The sequence below is a fragment of the Lontra canadensis genome, unplaced genomic scaffold (assembly GCF_010015895.1).
Source record: "Lontra canadensis isolate GAN:19392208 unplaced genomic scaffold, GSC_riverotter_1.0 scaffold99, whole genome shotgun sequence".
NCBI classification, from domain to species: Eukaryota; Metazoa; Chordata; class Mammalia; order Carnivora; family Mustelidae; genus Lontra; species Lontra canadensis.
The window spans coordinates 2792095-2811509 of record NW_022631093.1 but is presented as its reverse complement, the minus strand read 5'-3'; the positions used below and the strand labels follow the sequence as shown (position 1 = coordinate 2811509).

General features: G+C 41.8%; 1 protein-coding gene across 2 annotated transcripts in view; it reads left to right on the top strand.

The window, feature by feature from the left end:
* The window catches only part of FSTL4 (follistatin like 4), a 410907-nt gene that overhangs the window by 368800 nt on the left and 22692 nt on the right, over positions 1–19415 (top strand). For both annotated transcript variants that reach the window (XM_032837649.1, XM_032837647.1), the window contains exons 9-11: positions 14528–14689; positions 15074–15208; positions 16196–16222. In XM_032837649.1, the coding sequence (XP_032693540.1) occupies positions 14528–14689; positions 15074–15208; positions 16196–16222 (324 nt within the window). The remainder of the gene's footprint in view (positions 1–14527; positions 14690–15073; positions 15209–16195; positions 16223–19415) is intronic.

Sequence of the window (19415 nt, the reverse complement as noted above, 5' to 3'; positions counted from 1 at the left end):
TGTCTTTTGATTGGGGCATTTAGCCCATTTACATTCAGGGTAACTCTTGAAAGATAAGAATTTAGTGTCATTGTATTGCCTGTAAGGTGACTGTTACTGTATGTTGTCTCTGTTCCTTTCTAGTCTATGTTACTTGTAGGCTCTCTCTTTGCTTAGAGGACCCCTTTCAATATTTCCTGTAGGGCTGATTTGCTGTTTGCAGGTTCTTTTAGTTTTTGTTTGTCCTGGAAGCTTTTTCTCTCTCCTTCTATTTTCAATTACAGCCTAGCTGGATATAATATTCTTGGCTGCATCATTTGCTCATTTAGTGCTCTGAATATATTATACCAGTCTTTTCTGGCCTGCCAGGTCTCTGTTGATAGGTCTGCTGCCAATCTAATATTTATACCATTGTAGATTACAGACTTCATGTCCCGATCTGCTTTCAGGATTTTCCCTTTGTCTCTGAGACTTTTAAGTTTTACTATTTGATGACAGGGTATTGACCTATTTTTATTGATTTTTGAGGGGTGTTCTCTTTGCCTCCTGGATTTTAATGCCTGTTTCATTCCCCAAATTAGGGAAATTCTCTGCTATAATTTGTTCCAATATACCTTCTTCCTCTCTCTCTTTCTTCTTTTTCTGGAATCCCAATTATTCTAATATTGTTTTGTCTCATGGTATCACTTATCTTTCACATTCTCCCCTTGTGGTCCAGTAGTTGCTTATCTCCTTTTCCTCAGCTTCTTTATTCTCCATCATTTGGTCTTCTATATCACTAATTTTCTCTTCTGTCTCATTTATCCTAGCAGTAAGAGCCTCCATTTTTTATTGCACCTCATTAATTGCCTTTTTGATTTTGACTTGATTAGACTTTAGTTCTTTTATTTCTCCAGAAAGGGATTCTCTAATATCTTCTATGCTTTTTTTCATGCCCAGCTAGTAGCTTTATCATCATTCTGAACTCTGGTTCCAACATCTTACTAATGTCCATATTGATTAGGTCCCTGGCCATTGGTACTCCCTCTTTTTCTTTTTTTGGAGGTGAGTTTTTCCATTTTGTCATTTTGTCCAGAGAAGAATAGATGAATGAGAGAACAAAATTCTAAAAGGTTTACAACAACCACAGAAAAATACATACTAAACAAATCAAAAGAGACCAGGAACCAGGGTGAAAAGGGGAAAAAAAAAAGAAAGAAAAAAGAATATGATCAGGCTGGGGAATAGAACAGAGCCACATACTAGATTTTGGCTGCACTTTGATCTGTTAGAAGAAACTGTATCCCAAAATTTCAAAGAAAGAAAAATTTATATATATAAAAAATAAGGTTAAATACAACAAAGGGATGGACTATGACTGTAAAAATGAAAATTAAAAAAATATTTTAAAAAAGAAATTCACAAGATGTTGGTTAAAATAGGAATGAAGAAAAATAGAAAAAGAAAAAAGTAAAAATTTTAAAAATTAATTTTCAAAGACTAAAGAATCATGGGGGAAAGCCATAAATTCTATGTGCTGTATTCCCATAGCTCTGGAGTTTTACAGTTCTCTTTCATCAGTGAACTTGGTCTTGGCTGGATGTTCTTGCTGATCTTCTCTCAGGGAGGAGCCTGTTGCAGTGGTTCTCAAATCTTTGTCCAAGGCAAAATTGCACCACCCTGGCCAGGGGCCAGGCTAAGTAACCTGCGCAGTTTTGGTCTTGGGAGCTTTTGTTCCCTGAGCACTTTCTGTAGAGCTTTGGAGGACGGGTATGAAGATGGTGGCCTCCCAATCTCCAACCCAGAGGAGCCGAGAGCTTGGGTCCCCACTCCTCAGTGTGCCCTCAGAGAAAAGCAGTCAATCCCTCCTGTCTCCCTGGTCTCCGGCCACACTCTGAGCTCACCCAGTCTGTGATCGTGCATTTCTATATCTGGGGCGTGGACCCATTTGGAGTCTCCAAACCCAGCCGATTCCTGCTGCACTCCCACACCACTCCTACTGGAGGAAGAAGGGGCGAGTCTCCCCAGATCTGCCTGTTGGGTCCCTGCTCTTCAAGCAGGGGTCCAACTATGCTGTGGATCGTGGTTTATGGCAATGCTGAGCTAAGAGCTCACTCTTCAGCTCTGTCTCTGCATCCCGTTTCCCAACTCCGATACCTGGGGGCTCTGCCACACTCAGACACCCCTGGCCTTTCTGTGACCCCACAGGTCCTGAAACCACACTGTCCCTGCATGGGCGCCACCCCCCCTTAGCCTCTGGAGCAATGTCCGTCAGTGGAGCAAACTTCTAAAAGTTCTGACCCCGTGCTTCTTGGCTCTATCACTTGCCAGGAGCCAGACCTTTCTCCCACAGTCTATCTTCCTGTATGTCAACTCAGATTCACTTTTCCACACATCTTAACTTCCAGAAAATGGTCGCTTTTCTGTTCATAGAATCGCTGATGCTATTTTGTTCTATCTCCTGTTGAGTTTGTAGGTGTTCAGAATGGTTTGAAAACTATCTAGCTGAATTCCTGGCACCAGATGAAATTTAGGTCTGCTATTCCTCTGCTGTCTTGCTCCTGCCCCTCCTAGGAGCACTATTTTTAACAGCTTTATTGGGGTGTAATTGATTTACAAAAAAAAAAAAAAAAGCATACTTAATGCATACAGTTTGTATACTGGGACTCATATACATGGGACATACCCCTGATACATCACCACAATACAGGTAATACACACATCTATCACCTCCAAAAGTCTCCTTGTGTTCCTTTGTTTTGTTTTTGTTTGTGATAAAAACATGTCACATGAGATCTCCCACTCTTAATAGATTTTTTAATGTACGGTACAGTATTTTTAACTATAGGACTCATGATATGCAGAAGATCTCTAGGACTCATTCATCTTGCATAACTGTAAGTAGCACTTGAAAATTTTTCAAATATTCTCTTTCTGATTAATTCTTCTCCATACTTTTAAGTTTCCTTTTTCTTCTTGTTGAAGTATTATCAACATACAGTATCCTATTAGTTTCAGGTGTGCATCATAATAATTCAGCATTTTTGTACATTATTAAATGATGCCAATGATAAATCGTTACCATCTGTCACTAGGCACGGTTGTTAAAATATTATTGATTATATTCCCTATGCTATAAATTTCATCCCATTGACTTGTTTTATAAACAAAAGTTTCTACCTCTTCATCCCCATCCCCTCTTCTGCCCACTCCACAACCCCTCCACCCTCTGGTAACCAGCAGTGTTTTTCCTGTATCTATGAATATGTTTTTGCTTTGTTTGTTCATTTGTTTTGTTTTTTTAGATTCCATGTATGAGTGAAATCATACAATATGTGTCTTTGTCAGATTTCACTCTTTATTTTGTATAATACCCTTTAGGTTCTGCAATAATGTCACAAATGGTAATATTTCATTCTTTTTTATGGCTGAGTAATATTTTACTGTGTGTGTGTGTGTGTGTGTGTGTGTGTGTGTCATCTTTATCCATTCCTCTATGATTCTATTCTACTTAGATTGCTTCATATGCTGGCTCTTGTAATTAATGCTGTAATGAACATCAGTATGCATTTATGTCTTCAGATTGGGATTTTTGTTTTCTTCAGATAAATGCCCAGAAGTGAAATTGCTAGATCATATAGTAACTTTCAACTTTTTGATGAACCCCCACACTCTTCTTCCCAGTGGCTGCATCAATGGATATTCATACCAACAGTTCACAAGGGTTCTCTTTCTTCTACAGTCTCATCTGTGCTTGTTATTGTCTTTTTGATGTTAGCCAATCTGACAGGTGTGAAGTGAGATCTCATTGTGGTTCTGTTTTGCCTTTCCCTGATGATGAGTGATGAAGAGAACCTTTTCATATCCCTGTTGGATCTCTATGTTGTCTTTGTAAGAATGTCTCTTCAAGTCCTCTGTCCATTTCTTCATTGGGTTATTTGTGCATTTTTTGTGTTAAGTTGTGTAGGTGCTTTAAACTTACTTTGGATACTAACTCCTTAGCAGACGTAAGATTTGCAAATACATTCTCCCATTAACTAAGTTGCCTTTTCATTTGTTGATCATTTCCTTTGCTGTGCAAAAGCTTTCTAGTTTGATGTAGTCCCATTTATATTGGCTTTTGCTGCTGTTGTCTGAAGAGATGGGTCCAAAAACAGATCACTAAGCCTGATGTCAGAGAGTTTACCACCTATGTTTTCTCCTAGGAGTTTTTTGGTTTTAGGTCTTACATTTGAGTCTTTAAACCAATTTTAATTTAATTTTTGCATGTAGCTGTCCAGTTTTCCCAACAGTGTAGAGGAGACTCTCTTTTCCCCCACTGTATACTCTTGCTTTCTTTATCATAGATATATTGACCATTATATATGTGAGTTTTTTCTGGGCTCTCTGTTTTATCCCATTGATTTGTGTGTCCTTTCTTGTGCCAGTACCAGATTATTTTGGTTAATATAGTTTTATAGTATAGTTTGAAATCAGGGAATGTGAAACCTTCAGTTTTCTTCTTCTTTCCCAAGATGGCTTTGTCTATGTCTTTTGTGGTCCATACAGATTTTAGGATTCTTTGTTCTAATTATGCAAAAAATGCCTTTGGCATTTTGTTGGGCATTGCAGTGAATCTGTAGATTGCTTACAGTAGTATGGGTATTTTAACAATATTAATTCTCCCAGCCCATGAGCACAGAATCTTTCCATTTATTTGTGTCTCCTTCAGTTTCTTTCATGAGATGCTTAGAGTTTTCAGAGTACAAGTCTTTCACCTCCTTAGTTAAGTTTATTCCTAGGTATTTTATTCTTTTTTGATGCAATCATAAGTGGGATTATTTTCTTAATTTCTCTTTCTAATAGCTTATTAGTATATGGAAATTGAACCAATTTATTTGTTGATTTTGCATGCTTTGAATTTACTGCAAACATTTATCAGTTCTAGTAGGTTTTTGGTGCAATCTCGAGTTTTCCATATATAGTATCATATCATCTGCAAATAGTGACAGTTTTACTTCTTTCTTTCCAATTTGGCTGCATTGTATTTCTTTTTCTTGCCTAATTGCTGTGGCTAGAACTTCCAGTACTGTGTTGCATAAAAATGGCAAGAGTGGGTGTTCTTGTCTTGTTACTGACCTTAGAGGAAAAGCTCGCAACTTTTCACCATTGAGTGTGATGTTTGCTATGGGTTTGTCATATATGGCCTTTACTATGTTGTGGTATGTTTCTCCTAGACCCACTTTGTTGAGAGTTTTTATCATTACGATTTCCTTTTAAGTGATCCATTTCATTAGGATTTTCATATTTATTACCTATAATTGAATATAGTATTTTCACATTTTTCAATTCCCTGTGTTCTTTTTTTTAATTGATCAGTCTTTCCAGAGATTAGTCTCTTATTGATATATAGACATAGATAGATAGATGATAGATAGATAGATAGATAGATAGATATACACACACATACATACATACATACAGCAAGCCTTAGATTTATCTGTCAGTTCCATTCTTTTTTGACTAACTGATTCATTCACTTCTGCTTCTCTATTGATTCTTCCCTCATCTTCTTTAGATCTACTTTATGTGTGTTAGGCAGTCTTGTATAAAAAAAAATGGTGATCTAGCAAGAGCCCAAGTTGACTAACTTCCAGGTCATGGCCACCCACACTGTAGAACTCAGAATGCTCTACCACCTTCTCCAACTCCCCACCTGTCCAGTGCTCCTCAACACCCCAGTTCTAGCTCTGTGCCCTTGAATAACACCCTCCTGACCAAAACACTACTACCTATTCTACTTGAACCCCATTCTTGTCTCTTCCAAACTGAAGGTGTAGGGAATTTGCCTAGATAAGTTATTATTCCTTTCCACTTTGAACAAAATAGTCAGAGAAGGGATATCAACGTCCCTGTTCTAAGAAGCCCTCTAGATATGCCTTAGCTAGAGCCCTATTTACATCCTCCATCCCAGTGGCCTGAGCTGAAACTAGACTCTTCTGCCACACCCTGGAACTCTTCCCCAGAAACACCAATAGAGAAACTGGGAAATGACTCACATTGTGTTCTTGTTGGGTCTCTGTGCACTTTGTCACAGGTTGCCTCTGAGTTTTTGTTAGAGAAACAACTCTGGGATATTTTCAAGGTGGGTTCATGCCCTTTGCTGATTTTCCATTTGACTTTCGCCTCAGCCCCCTAGCTTTGCCCTATAGGTGAACCAGAGGAAAAATTAGAAACTCAAACTGAGCTAATCAGACCACTAGGAGCCTCCTAAGGAGTTCTGACAGGAGTTGCACAGTCCACTTCTCACAACGAGGCAATGGAGTTTTTCCTTAGTCCTCAGGCTTCCCAAGCACAGATCACTAGAAATCTTGGTCATTTTCTGGGATTAACAATTGTATCTCCTTCTACCTAAGCATCAGTGTGTTCTACTCTGCTCCCAAGAAAAATCTCTCTCCTAAAGTATGGGGACACTTTGCCTTATCAGGTAATAGGAGTGTCCAGATACCTTTGGAGAAATGTAGTGGCCTGCTTCACGAGGAATCCATCTTCCACCTTCCCAAAAGGTGTGTGTTGAGTAGAATATCCAGGTGTCATTACATAAGCTAATTGGAAGCCATTTTGGACGTATGTAGAGTAAAATATATGGATAGGTAAGAGCCCTCATTTCCACTGAAAATGATAATTATTTTCTAGGCCCAGAACTAGGGGTAAAAGGGAAGATCCTCCCAACAATCTTTACTTCCTTCAGGGACCTCCCCCCACAGATGACCCAAATAAGAAAGGTCAGAGATCTGTGGCGAGTGGAGACACCTTGCGCACCCATGTTCTTCTTCTTTTTTTTTTTTATTAAGATATAATGTATTATTTGCCCTGGGGTACAAGTCTGTGGATCATCAGGCTTACACATTTCATAACACCATAGCACATACTCCCCCCAACATCCATAACCCAGCCACCCTATTCCTACTCCCTCCAAACACCCAACAACCCTGTTTGTTTCATGAGATTAAGAGTCTATTATGGTTTGTCTCCCTCCTAATCCATTCTTGTTTAATTTTTTCCCTCTACCCCCCACAACCCCTCACCTTGCTTCTCAAATTCCTCATAACAGAGATCATATGATAATTGTCTTTCTCTGATTGACTTATTTCGCTTAGCATGATACCCTCTAGTTCCATCTGTGTTGTTGCAAATGGCAGGATTTCATTTCTTTTGATGGCTGCATAGTATTCCATTGTATGTATATACCACATCTTCTTTATCCATTCATCTGTTGATGGACATCTGGGCTCTTTCCATAGTTTGGCTATTGTGGACATTGCTGCTATAAACATTCGGGTGCACATGCCCCTATGGATCACTACATTTGTATCTTTGGGGTAAATACTCAGTAGTGATTTCCTGGGTCATAGGGTAGCTCTATTTTCAACTTTTTGAGGAACCCCCATACTATTTTCCAGAGTGGCTGCACCAGCTTATATTCCCACCAACTGTGTAGGAGGGTTCCCCTTTCTCCACATCCTCACCAACATCTGTTGTTTCCTGACTTTTTCATTTTAGCCACTCTGACTGGTTTGAGGTGGTATCTCATTGCGGTTTTGATTTGTATTTCCCTGATGCCGAGTGATGTGGAGCACTTATTCATGTGTCTGTTGGCCATCTGAATGTCTTCTTTGCAGAAATGTCTGTTCATGTCCTCTGATTTCTTAATTGGATTCTTTGTTCTTTGGGTGTTGAGTTTGATAAGTTCTTTATAGATTTTGGACACTAGCCCTTTATCTGATATGTCATTTGCAAATACCTTCTCCTATTCTGTCAGTTGTCTTTTGGTTTTGTTGACTGTTTCCTTTGCTGTGCAAAAGCTTATGATCTTGATGAGGTCCCAACAGTTCATTTTTGCCCTTGCTTCCCTTGCCTTTGGTAATGTTTCTAGGAAGAAGTTGCTGTGGTTGACGTTGAAGAGGTTGCTGCCTATGTTCTCCTCAAGGATTTTGATGGGTTCCTTTCTCACACTGAGGTCTTTAATCCATTCTGAGTCTATTCTTGGGTGTGGTATAAGGAAAATGTCAGTTTCATTCTTCTGCATGTGGCTGTCCAATTTCCCCAACACCATTTATTGAAGAGACTGTCTTTTTTCCATTGGACATTCTTTCTCGCTTTGCCAAAAATTAGTTGACCATAGAGTTGAGGGTCCATTTCTGGGCTCTCTGTTGTGTTCTGTTGATCGATGTGTCTGTTTTTGTGCCAGTACCATACTGTCTTGATGATGACAGCTTTGTAACAGAGCTTGAAGTCTGGAATTGGGATGCCACCAATTTTGGTTTTCTTTTTCAACATTCCTCTGGCTATTTAGGGTCTTTTTTGGTTCCATACAAATTTTAGGATTATTTGTTCCAGTTCTGTGAAAGAAGTTGATGGTATTTGATAGGGATTGCACTGAATGTATAGATTGTTCTAGGTAGCATAGACATTTTCACAATATTTGTTCTTCCAGTCCATGAGCATGGAATGTTTTTCCATTTCTTTGTGTCTTTCTCAATTTCTTTCATGAGTACTTTATAGTTTTCTGAGTACAGATTCTTTGCCTCCTTCGTTAGATTTATTCCTATGTATCTTATAGTTTTGGGTACAGTTGTAAATGGGATCAACTCCTCAATTTCTCTTTCTTCTGTCTTGTTGGTATCTAGAAATTCAACTGCTTTCTGAGCATTGATTTTATATCCTGACATTTTACTGAATTCCTGTATGAGTTCTAGCAGTGTTGGGGTGGAGTCTTTTGGGTTTCCACATAAAGTATCATATCATCTGCAGAGAGTGAGAATTTGACTTCTTCCTTGCTGATTCAGATACCTTTTATTTCTTTGTTGTCTGATTGCTGAGGCTACAACTTCTATCACTATGTTGAACACCCATGATGATAGTGGACATCCCTGCTGTGTTCTTGACCTTAGGGGGAAAGCTCTCCATTTTTCCCCATTGAGAATGATATTTGCCGTGTTTTTCATAGATGGCTTTGATGATATTGAGTGCTATGTGTACCCTCTATGCCTACACTGTGAAGAGTTTTGATCAAGAAAGGATGCTGTACATTGTCAAATGCTTTTCCTACATCTATTAAGAGTATCATATGGTTCCTGTGCTTTCTTTTATTAATGTTTTGTATCACATTGATTGATTTGTGGATGTCGAACCAACCTTGTAGCCCAGGAATAAATCCCATTTGGTCGTGGTGAATAATGTACTGTTAATGTACTGTTGGATCCTATTGGCTAGTATTTTGGGGAGAATTTTTCCATCCATATTCATCAGGGATATTGGTCTATAATTCTCCTTTTTGTGGGGTCTTTGTCTGGTTTGGGGATCAAGGGAATACTGGCCTCCTAAAATGAGTTTGGGAGTTTTTCCTTCCATTTCTATTTTTTGGAACAGTTTCGGGAGAATAGATATTCTTCTCTAAGTGTTCTGTAGAATTCCCCTGGGAAGCTGTCTGGCCCTGGGCTCTTGTTTGTTGGGAGATTTTGGATGACTGCTTCAATCTCTGTACTGGTTATGGGTCTGTCCAGGTTTTCTATTTCTTCCTGGTTCAGTTTTCATTGTTTTTACATCTCTAGGAATGCATCCATTTCTTCCAGATTGTCAAATTCGCTGGTGTATTGTTGCTCATAATATGTTCTTGTAATTGTTTGTATTTCTTTGGTGTTGGTTGTGATCTCTCCTCTTTCATGATTTTATTTATTTGGGTCTTTTCTCTTTTCTTTTTGATAAGTCTGGTCAAGGGTTTATCAATCTTATTAATTATTTCAAAGAACCAGCTCCTACTTTTGTTTATTTAGTCTATGGTTCTTTTAGTTTCTATTTCATTGATTTCTGCTCTGATCTTTATTATTGCTCTCCTGCTGGATTTAGGCTTTCTTAACTGTTCTTTTTCCAGCTCTGTTAGGTGTAGGATTAGGTTGTGTACTTGAGACTTTTCTTGTTTCTTGAAAAAGGCTTATATCACTGTATTCTTTCCTCTCAGGACTGCCTTTGCTTGGTCCCAAAGATTTTGAACAGTTGTGTTTTATTTTAATTTGTTTCCATGAATTTTTTCAATTCTCCTTTAATTTCCTGGTTGACCCACTCATTCTTTAGTAGGATGCTCTTTAGCCTCCGTGTATTTGAGTTCTTTCCAACTTTCCTCTTGTGATTGAGTTCTAGTTTCAAAGTATTGTGGTCTAAAAATATGCAGGGAATGATCCCAATCTTTTGGTACCAGTTGAGACCTGATTTATGACTCAGAATGTGATCTATTCTGGAGAATGTTCCATGTGCACTAGAGAAGAATGTGTATTCTGTTGCTTTAGGATGGAATGTTCTAAATATATCTGTGATATCCTTCTGGTCACATGTCATTTAAAGCCTTTATTTCCTTATTGGTCTTTTACTTTGATGATCTGTCCATTTCAGTAAGGGAGTGTTAAAGTCCCATACTATTATTGTATTATTTTTATGTGTTTCTTGGATTTTGTTATTAATTGGTTTATATAGTTGGCTGCTCCCATGTTAGGGGCATAGATATTTAAAATTGTTAGATCTTCTTGTTGGACAGACCCTTTAAGTATGAAAGAGTGTCCTTCCTCATCTCTTATTACAGTCTTTGGTTGAAAATCTAATTTGCCTGATATAAGGATTGCCACCCTAGCTTTTGTTTGATGTCCATTAGCATGGTAAATGGTTTTCCACCCCCTCACTTTATATCTGAGATGTCTTTGGGTCTAAAATGAGTTTCTTGTAGACAGCATATTGATGGATCTCTCTTTTAAAAAAAAAAAGATTTTTATTTATTTATTTGACAGAGATCACAAGTAGGCAGAGAGGCAGGCAGAGGAAGGGAAGCAGGCTCCCCGCTGAGCAAAGAGCCCATCGTGGGGCTCGATCCCAGGACCCTGAGATCACGACCTGAGCCGAAGGCAGAGGCTTTAACCCACTGAGCCACCCAGGTGCCCCTCTTTTTTGTTTTTGTTTTTTTTAATCCATTCCGTTACTCTGTGTCTTTTGATTGGGGCATTTCACCCATTTACATTCAGGGTAACTCTTGAAAGATATGAATTCAGTGCCATTGTATTGCCTGTAGGGTGACTATTACTGTATGTTGTCTCTGTTCCTTTCTGGTCTGTTACTTTGGGCTCTCTTTGCTTAGAGGATCCCTTTCAACATTTCCTGTAGGGCTGGTTTGGTGTTTGCAAATTCTTTTAATTTTTGTTTGTCCTGCAAGCTTTTTCTCTCTCCTATTTTCAGTGAGAGCTTAGCTGGATATAGTATTCTTGGCTTCATCGTTTGCTCATTTTGTGCTCTGAATATATCATGCCAGCCCTTTTTGGCCTGCCAGGTCTCTGTGGATTAGTTACCAATCTAATATTTCTACCATGTATGTTACAGACCTCTTGTCCTGAGCTGCTTTCAGGATTTTCTTTTTGTCACTGAGACTTGTAAGTTTTACTATTAGATGATGGGGTGTGGACCTATTTTTATTGATTTTGAGGGAGGTTCTCTGAGCCTCCTGGATTTTGATGCTTGTTCCCTTTGCCAAATTAGGGAAATTCTCTGCTATAATTTGTTCCATTATGCCTTCTTGCCCCCTCTCTCTTTCTTCTTCTTCTGGGAACTCAATTATTCAAATATTGTTTTGTCTTATGATATCACTTATCTCTTGAATTCTCCCCTCATGGTCCAGCAGTTGTTTTTGTTTTTTGTTGTTGTTGTTGTTGTTTTGTTGGTTTTGTTGTTGTTGTTGTTGTTTTTGCTCAGCTTCTTTATTCTCTATCATTTGGTCTTCTATATCACAAATTCTCTCTTCTGTCTCATTTATCCTAGCAGTAAGAGCCTCCATTTTTTATTGCATCTCATTAATAGCTTTTTTTATTTCAATGTGGTTAGATCTTAGTTCTTTTATTTCTCCAGAGAGGGCTTCTCTAACATCTTCCATGCTTTTTTCAAGCCCAGCTAGCACCTTGATAATCATCTAGATAATCATTCTAAGCTCTAGTTCTGACATATTACTAATGTCTGTATTGATTAAGTCACTAGCCATCAGTACTTCCTCTTGTTCATTTTTTTGTGGTGAGTTTTTCTGCCTTGTCATTTAATCCAGGTAAGAATAGATGAATGAGAGAACAAAATACTAAAAGGGTAGCAATGATCCCAGAAAAAGATACACTAACCAAGTCAGGAGAGCCCTGAAACCAGGGGGAGAGAAAAGGGGGAGAAATGGAAAAAAAAAAAAAAAAAAAAAAAAAAAAAAAAAATATATATATATATATATATATATATATATATATAAAATTTGTGTGTGTATATACACACACACACACACACACACGTATATATTGTATGTATATGTATATATTAGACTGGTGAATAGAACAGAGCCACACACTTGATTTTTGGTATATTTTGGTCTGTTAGAAGAAAGTACCTCCAAAAATTTTAAAGAAAGAAAAAATATATATACATATACTAAAATAAGGGTAAACACTATGAAGGAATAGAATATGACTGTAAAGATGAAAATTTTAAAAAAGTCTAAAATAGGAATAAGAAGTTGGTTGAAAAAAGAAAACAAATGGGGGGAAATGTGATCAGGCTAGAGACTAGAACAAAACCATGTGCTAGATTTACAGTATATTTTGATCTATTAGAAGAAATTGTATACCAAAATTTAAAAAAAAAAAACCTATATGTATACAAAAAATAAGGTTAAATACAATGAAGGTATAAAATATGACTATAACAATGAAAATTTTAAAAGATTTTTAAAATGGTATTGATAAGATAAAATAGCTTTAAAACATTAAAATAAGAAAAGGGAAAAATTAAAAAATAGATTAAGAAAATTTTAAAAATTTAACTTTGAAAGACTAAAGGATCATGGGGAAAAAGCCATGAATTCTATGTCTTGCTTTCCCCTAGCTCTGGAGTTCTGCAGTTCTCATTGATCAGTGAACTTGATCTTGGCTGGATGTTCTTGCTGATCTTCTGGGGGAGGGGCCTGTTGCAGTGATTCTCAAATGTCTTTGCCCAAGGCGAAATTGTACCGCCCTTGCCACAGGACCAGGCTAAGTAATCTGCTCGGGTTCGCTCTTGGAGCTTTTGTTCCCTGAACACTTCCCATAGAGTTCTGGAGGACAGTAATGAAAATGGCAGCCTCCCAATCTCTGGCCCTATAGGAGCTAAGATCTTGGGGCCTCACTCTTCAGTGTGCCCTCAGAGAATAATGTCAATCCCTCCTGTCTCCCTGGTCTCCAGCCGCACTCCGAGCTCACCCAGCCTATGACCGAGAATTTCTATCTCTGGCACACAGCCCCATTTGGAGTCTCCAAACCCAGCCGATTCCTGCAGCACTCCCATACCACTCCTCCTGGAGGAGGAAGGAGGGGGTCTCCCTGGATCTGCTGCTTGTGGGGTCCTTGCTCGAAGAGCAGTGTCCTGATATGCCTTCAATCGCAGTTTAAGGTAACCCTGAGTCAAGAGCCTACTTCTCAGCTCCGTTTCTGTTGCTGGCTTCCCACTCCAATACCTGGGAGATCTGCCACACTCGGACATTCCCGGTCTTTTTACGTCTCTATGGGTCTGGAGACTACACTGTCCCTACATGGGCTCCATCCCCTGCTTAGCCTGTGGAGCAACATCCCTCAGTGGAGCAGACTTCTAAAAGTTCCGATTTTGTGCTCGGCTGCTCTACCACTTGCCATAAGCTGGCCCCTTCCCCACAGTCTATCTTCCTGTCTCTTTGGATTCACTTTTCCACACATCCTACCTTCTGGAAAGTGGTCAGTTTTCTGTTCCTAGAATTGCTGCTCTTCTCTTCTTTCTCCTGTTGAGTTTGTAGGTGTTCCAGATGGTTTGATAACTGTCTAGCTGAACTCCTAGTACCTGATGATAATCTCGGTCTCCTACTCCTCAGCCATCTTGCTCCCTCCCCCTCACCCGTGTTCTTCTGATGAGTGGGCCAGGTCACATCCTCAGCCCTGAACTTGGCTGCCAGGGCTCATGGCTGAGCCAAGGAGGGCCCACTTTCCTTTCACCCATGTTGTGGGGGGTGAGAAGTGGGGAAATAACAGTGATTCACAGGAAAATCAAAGGATTTCCCCCAGAGTAGTGATGTAGTTAGTAGCCTTGCCAGTCATTGACCATAAATGCTTTGTGAAGCACTTCCTGCAAATAATTAAGCCCCTGTCCAATGTCTTTCCAATAACAGAAATAATATATCTGAATTTTATTCATTCAGAAATAAATGTGCAGTGGCTGTTGCTCTTCACATGTGGCAGCTGAACAGCATTCAATATCTGGATGTCTTTCTGATCATATTTAGAATAATGGTGAAAGTCATGAATTACAGGGCACAAAGCCTGACATGTTTATTGCTTACAATTCATTTTATAGTCCTTTCTTTGAGGGCTTGAGCTGCTGAACAGGATGACTGTGAGCTAGTTACAAAGAGAACTCCAGAGCTGCATCTTGGTTCACCCTCGGGAGCAGGTGTGGGGCCAGAGCACGGGCCCACGGCCAGGTTAGGGCCCTGTCTGACCAGCACCAACTTCATCCATAGTGCCACCAGTCATCCGCGTGTATCCAGAGACCCAGGCACAGGAGCCTGGGGTGGCAGCCAGTCTGAGATGCCACGCAGAGGGCATTCCTATGCCTAGAATCACTTGGCTGAAAAATGGCATGGATGTCTCAACCCAGATGTCGAAACAGCTTTCCCTACTAGGTAAGAACTGCCCTCGGTGCCTCTCTGCTCTTCCTGTCAAGTTCAAGCTGATACTTTACCCAGCGAAATGAGAGACATGATTTGTTTCTAAGTCAGATGTGTTGGGGGTGAACAAATGTCTCCCCAAATTCTCCTGCTACCTGCACTCACACAGATCTTGTGGGCTTTTTGAGCGCAAAGATGATAAGCTGTCAATCCTGTCCCAAGTCAGCCTCAGTTTAGTTCAGCTGATCGAGCCCTTTCTGGGCATGTATCACGGATATTGGTTGCCCTCATCCCTGCCGAGGGCCTGTGTTTTTAACATCACCACTCTGGATAAAAAGGAGATTGGGAGGGGGGGGTTCCCAGCTAAGCAGACCATCTTGAGCACTGTCCTTCCTCCAGCCAATGGGAGTGAACTGCACATCGCCAGTGTTCGGTATGAAGACACAGGGGCGTATACCTGCATCGCCAGAAATGAAGTGGGCGTGGACGAGGATATCTCCTCACTTTTCATTGAAGACTCAGCTAGAAAGACCCGTGAGTCCACTCTTGCCTCTGAGCTCCTCATTGCGCTGGTTGGGGGGTGTTGGGTGCAAGGGGACCAACTGACCAAGGCTGCACCCACCATCCATGAGCCCCTGAAGACAGGGGTAAATTCCCATATTCTCTTGTGCTCACAGCTGGGGCAGGGGTGCCCAGAGGTAAGCAGACTGGCAACCTCAACAGCACACAGATGGGGAAGTTCCCTGGAAGCAGAGAGTGCCCAAGACCACAAGAAAGCTTACATATCCTAGCCCCACTTCTGCCTCCTACTTTCTGTATAGACTAGTACCTCTGCCCCTTACCCATAGAAGTTCTCCTCTCCACCCACCAGTCAGTGACACAGATTCCATATATGATAGACTAGATATCCATTCATGATTTTTATCACATGCTGACGTACCACCGTGGCCCAGGAAGTGACCCAGCCACACATGCACACATAACCTTGACTCCAGGGATTATCCCCCACCTGTGTGCCCTCCCAGGTAGCCACCATTACCCCAAGTGGCTCTGCAGGTGTGATTCCATGGACATGAGTGGTAGCCAGGATCTCTTGCCCTTGTTTAAAGACTCCAAGCTGAGTCTTCTTCATCAAAGGAGATCATCAGAATAGTGTCTCAAATGGTCTTCCTTGGAGAATCCTAGCTGAAAATCAGCCTGGCTTTTGGAAGTAATCAGGAACTCTGGGAGAATGGTTCCTTTCTCCTTGTCAACCACAGAAGTGGAGGATCCCATTAGTGGACCTGATTTCAGAGACTATTTAGAAATTGAAAATGTCCTGAGACCTAGAAACATTTGTCCACATCCAGAGTTCCATCAGAGGGCTGCTGCTTGGCAGTGAGTGGGGCAGACTCCATACACAAGGGATTAGGTAGCCATCCATCCCTGAAAGGAATTACTACAGTGAACTGCTAACATTGCTTTGTTCTTTTTTCCTTCCCTCAATCATGTTTCTGGTCTCCTGATTCTCTGACGCTGTAGTTGCAAACATTCTGTGGCGAGAAGAAGGTACCAAGTTTTATTCTTCTATGTTGTGCTTGTGATCACCTGTGTTCATGTTTCCATCATGGGCCATATTTCCATGGGCCACCATCAGCTTTCCCAGATAGCCATGCAGTCCCCATCAGTGCGGTCCACCTGCCTGATTGGATGGGAGGGCGGAGGTCAATGACCCAAGAGTCATATGCTGAGAAGCAGATTTAAAATGTACTTGTGGGGCGCCTGGGTGGCTCAGTGGGTTAAACCTCTGCTTTCGGCTCAGATCATGATCTCAGGGTCCTGGGATCGAGCCCCTCATCGGGATCTCTGCTCATCAGGGAGCCTGCTTCCTTCTCTCTCTCTGCCTGCCTCTTTGCCTGCTTGTGATCTCTGTCAAATAAATAAATAAAATCTTAAAAAAATAATAAAGAAAATGTAATTGTGTCTTTAATAGACACCAGTCCATCAGAACTTAAAAGTGGGAAGTTGCTATCTAAAGCTATTTGAAACCATCACTGAAGCAGATTACTTGGCAGGGGTCCCTGGTTGGATGAGGCCTTCAACTTTTTTCCAGAAGGTGATATTGGTTCTGGAGTTCTCAAAGTTTAGACATACACTTTGAGGAAATGCTGAAGAAAAAAACCACCATGATTTCTATAAATGTACATTTTTAAGTGAATAGATTTTTTTAAATTTTATTTATCAAACCATCTTTAGATACTAGGTTGGACCCTAAAAAAAAATGGCCATTCTTGTATGTCAAAAATGGTCTAATACTAACAATTTCATGTGGTTCAAAAAACAGCAGACCCATGTGGGAACTGGGTTATAGGGCCTGAGTCACCCTTTGTGGACCCCGGCCCAGTGCAGCCCCTCCACCAGAGCAGAGTTCCCATCACCTGGAGGTAACTTATTCTCCAGGATGGGGCTTGATTGGTGGATGGGGGCTTCAGGGAGGAGATGAGAAGCAGAATGCATCCCGTGATTTCGGGGTTATGCACAAAATCTCCTCTTTAAAAGCTGGCCTATTTCCTGTCTCATTTTTTTCCTGGTAAACATTTCCTCGTGGCATTTCCTAGAGTCTGGCATATGCATGCGTGCACATACTCAGAACAATTTCCTGAATGTCAGGCACTGCTGCTCACAGTAAGTCACAGAGCAAAACAAAAGCAGAACCTGAAAAATGAGGAATTAATGCCAGTAGGCGCTAGGATTCCTTGGGAAGACAGGTTGTAGCAACTGCCACTCACCATGGACAGCCGTCCCCCAATGCTGCCCGACCTAGCGCTAAGCCACAATGCATGTAGAGAGCTTTCCCTCTGGGTCTTTAAGAGGTGGTAATTTTCTAAAATTGTATTCACTACAAAGAGGCTCAAGTTTCAAAAGCGGAGACCAGCAAAGAATGCAGGAGACCCTGGGATGTATGAAACAGAGCACAGAGGCCTCACATTGAGGGCAACTTAAGACCCCCAGCTGCTTTTTGGCTGCGGTGTGACAGGTGCAACAAGTGCCATCCTGCCTAGACAGCCGGCTGCTTGTACCCTTCACAGCTGGAACTAGGAAATACAGGAGCATAACCCACAGGCCAGCAGGCCGCAGGGATCTGTTCCATCTCAACAAGAGAAATGAGATGATTGGGGTACGCCACAGCAAAGAAAGCGCCTTTGTGCCCTGTTAGAAGTTCCACTCAGACAGAACCCTCCAGGGGACCAGATCAGGAGGCTGGCTCTGTCTCCTGTGAAGTCGGTTGTTTGGCGAGGCCCGCGTTCCACTGCTGACCGTGAGGGAGGCTATGCTTTGCCTGCCACGTGGCCACAGCTGCAACCCCACATGGGGTCCCCAAGCTTTCAGGCTTACCTTGGTCCTTGCAGCTGTCCACTTCCTAAGAGACCCTGGGAGGCCGAGGGACCCCAGGGACAGGGATTTTGACTCATAGGTCTGAGCAAAATAAGTTTGCCAGGGGAGAGTGGACAGAGAGAAGGCCCCACGGGGACAGAGCACATATGGACCAGAAGCTGGGATGTCCTGGGAGCTGAGACGAGGCCCCTTCCTGTAGCTCTTGGGACAGGCTGCCTAGCACCCCCAGGATTCCCCAGAGAGACCTGTGCAGGGTGCTCCCAGACACTGCTAGCTTCTGAGAGCCTGGGGTCAAGTTGTGCCCAGTGGCAGAGCCCTCCTTCCCAGCCCCTCTCTCAGGACAGAAGCAGCAGCAGCTAAGACTGTGTCCTGGAGTCAGTAACCTTGGTCCACACTGGGAACCCCAGGCACTGGGGCTTCCCGGGCAGGAAGGGCCTGAGGCCCAGAAAACTGCCTGCAGAGTCACTGGAAGCAGGTGGAATGTTGGCTCCTATTTCGTGTTGTATGGTTTCTAACACCGAAAACCTACCCAGATAGTCAATGAAGTCAGTATGCTGGGTCTCTCAGCGTGCTAGGAAAGAGCATGTTTTTCATAGATTTAATTTTCTTAGCATTTATGGAAATCTGCTGAATATTCCACCTTCACAAGAAATAAAATGAGGGAGAAAGAAAAGGAGAACTCAAACCTTACCAATTTTGTGCCATCTTTATGTTTTATGTTGAGGCACAGTGAGAGCCTGGAGTAGGGGTTTGGGGTCCAGCCCCGGCTCTGGTGTAAATCCAAGTAGCCTCCACCAAGCCCCTTCCCTTCCCTGGGCCTCAGTATTTTTGTCTTTGTAATAAGGAGGCCAAACTAGATCCTCCCAGGTCCCCTTCTCTGCTACTCTGAGGTTTCTCCCCACATGGCCACACCAGGGTGGTGGTGGGAGCAGGCAAGCGGGCCTGACCAGGGTGGGGCTCCATCGCCTGACCTGGGGCTGCCACAGAGAAAATGGTGAGGTGAGAAAATGGTGAGGCAGAGGTGGGAGCAGCCTGTCTTGAAGGAAGGATTTGCTGGCACCAACAGGCCAGGACGAAACTGGCACAAAGGAGTACCAGCCACAACATTCTTAGGTTCCTAGGAGTGGTGTGGCACATAAATGTGCTGAAAAAAAAAAAATGAGGCTTTGCTTTTCTGGCATGATCTGACCCATCTGTTTGACTAGTTGACAACAAACAAAAGACCAAATGTACGCTAGAGCCAAGGCTGTCATGTATTTGCCGACTTGTGTTGGTGGCCAGCCCGCGGTGCCCTAGGGCAAAAGCATGTGTCTGGAAGGATAGCCCAGGGTTCACAGAGCCCTCACCTGTGGAGTGATTCACAGTC